Here is a 2,543-nt window from a genome sequence, read left to right as displayed (position 1 = left end):
CCCGTGGCCGTGCTCATTCTCGTCGTCGGGATCGAGCTCCAACGGCATCAGCATCGGCGCCTCCACTGCCAGTCTCCGCCGTCGTGCTCGTTCTTACCGTGACAATCTCTCCTGTCGTGGTGGCTGCCGGAACCGTCAGAATCAAGTCTCGCTGTCGGGATTCAGACACGGCGAAGAGAGCTCGTGAGCTTCAATGGTGGTTTCTTCAATATTGCAAAACCAGTCCCTGACCTTTTAAATACTTTCAATTCGGACCCATACTTTGGAAAGTGCAGAAACCTCCCTTTGATTCAGCCCCAAACATTTCGAACTTGCAATCTAACCCAGCGAGTATTTCAAAACTGCAACCTTGGTCCCTGAACTTTGGATAACTTCATATTTGACTCAAAACTTCCGTAATGTGCAATTTAACCCTTGAATTCCGCCCCAAACTTCCAAATAAGCATTCCAACCCCTATGATATGCAAATGAGTATGCAAATACAACACAAAGACATAAATGCAACCTAAAATGATCATAATAAGCTAAAATATGAATCTAAAATTTATAAAAATCATGAGATATCACAAGGCAAGTAAACAAACTTGGCATCATCCAAGAGTACTTCAGAGAGTTTTAAGTCTACCAAAGTCTCACTGTTATACAACTTTAAGGGTTTGGTAAAGAAGTTGGACACTCCACACCAATGTAAATCTAGATGTTGGACCTTACGCTTGATAGCTGCATCAATCCAGGACGAGACATAGGAAGCATCATTGTCAATTTCCCCAATAGTAATAGTTAACTTGAGTTTGTGTATGCATGAAGCCCTATCGGAGTTGAAAAACATGTTGCCAAAACTCACAAAGGCGTTTAGATCTGTGAAGTCTTGGGAGTTAAGTTCCAAACGAGGAACCCAAAGCCAGAGGCTTCTCCATCGGGTGGACAAAACGCTAGTCTTAACAGCTTCCTGTAAAGGAAGATGATAAAGTATGTGACATATCAAAGGATCTGGTAGCTGGCTTATTATATCTTCCTTAAACCTCAGACGCAACCCTTTGAAACAAGCGTGCTTCGCTTCCTTTTGACCAACCATATATATGTCCTTTCTCCAGTAAACAAAAACAAAACTCTTCAAAACAATTCAAAATGCAAGTTCTATATGGACGATTTGGAGCACGTGATTACAGACGCATAGCTTGCAACCAACCTAAACGGGAAAATCGAATCAAACAAGAAAACCCTATAATGATTACCCTCAGATCTGCCAAAAATTCTAGCTCAAACGAATATGGTGAAAACACTTCAAGGCATGAAGCACAAATCAAGTATCAAAACCCTAGTTTTGTTCTTAACCGACCAACTCGGTTATTTTGCTCCGGTTCTATCTTTGTATCCACTTAACCGATGCTTGGTGCGTGCTAACTAATAATAATAATCTATACTAATAAAAGAGACTAATCGAAGCTCCAGAGAAGCTCCAGAGAGCGTCCACATCGTTTTAGAAATCATATTCCAAAATAAGACATGTGGCATGACTAATATTATTACCTTATTACATTAAATCACATTACCATACTACACATTATTACCATATATTCATTAAATTATACGAAAATATAAGTAAATATAGATTTAAATATGTAAATATATAATATACGAAGTATATATACAATAATAAGTAATTACACAATTTAAAAAAATATATAATATACGAAAATAATATTAATAAGTAAATATATAATATAAAAAATTAGAAAAAGTACATTAAGCCTTAAAAATCTATCTTAAAATGTAAAATATAGATATTAAGTAAACATAAAATATATGAAAATAATATTAATAAGTAAATACATAATATAAAAAATGGAAAAAGTACATTAAGCACTAAACATCTATCTTAAAATATAAATAAAAAATAAAGAATGATAATATTACATTAGATATCTATCTTTAAATATAAAATATATACTAATAAAAAGGACCTTTTGAGGCTCCATAGAGCGTCCACATCAGCGGAAAAAACTTCTCTCCAAAGATGACACGTGGCAATATTATCAAAAAATAAAAAATAATGAAAAAGTAAATATACATATAAAGAAAAATAAATAATAAGTCAATACACATTATAAGAAATAGAAAATTTACATTAAACTTTTATATGAAAAAGTATTAAAAAATAAATAAATAAGTAAAACAGAAAATATTTCGGTTATTAAAAAATAAAAAATAAATAAGTAAATATACAATATATAAAATAATAATAAGTAAATATACAATAGAAGAAATAGAAACATTACATTAAACAATAATATGTAAATATACAATATAAGAAAAAATAAATAATAAATAAATATACAATATAATAAATATAAATATTACATTAAACATCTATCATAATATTGTTATTTGATATAAAAAGAAGAAAATTAGAATAAGTAATCTATACTAATAAAAGTGACCTTTTGAGGCTCCATAGAGCGTCCACATCAGCGAGAACAATTTCGCCAGAAAGATGATACGTGGCATAAAATATAGTTTTATATTTTAATATTACTAATTTT

The 2,543-nt window shown here is 31.7% G+C and overlaps 1 protein-coding gene across 1 annotated transcript in view; it reads right to left on the bottom strand.

Annotated features, from left to right (window-relative positions):
* Positions 1–1,075, bottom strand: part of LOC106317642 (putative FBD-associated F-box protein At5g53635) — a 3,315-nt gene extending 2,240 nt beyond the window's left edge. Inside the window, exon 1 of the mRNA XM_013755432.1 lies at positions 573–1,075. Coding sequence (XP_013610886.1) covers positions 573–1,075 — 503 coding nt within the window. The remainder of the gene's footprint in view (positions 1–572) is intronic.
* Between the last annotated feature and the right edge of the window lie 1,468 nt (positions 1,076–2,543).

The sequence above is a fragment of the Brassica oleracea genome, chromosome C9, assembly GCF_000695525.1.
Source record: "Brassica oleracea var. oleracea cultivar TO1000 chromosome C9, BOL, whole genome shotgun sequence".
Taxonomy (NCBI): domain Eukaryota; kingdom Viridiplantae; phylum Streptophyta; class Magnoliopsida; order Brassicales; family Brassicaceae; genus Brassica; species Brassica oleracea.
Note: the sequence above shows the minus strand (reverse complement) of the source record. Positions and strands in the feature narration are given on the sequence as shown.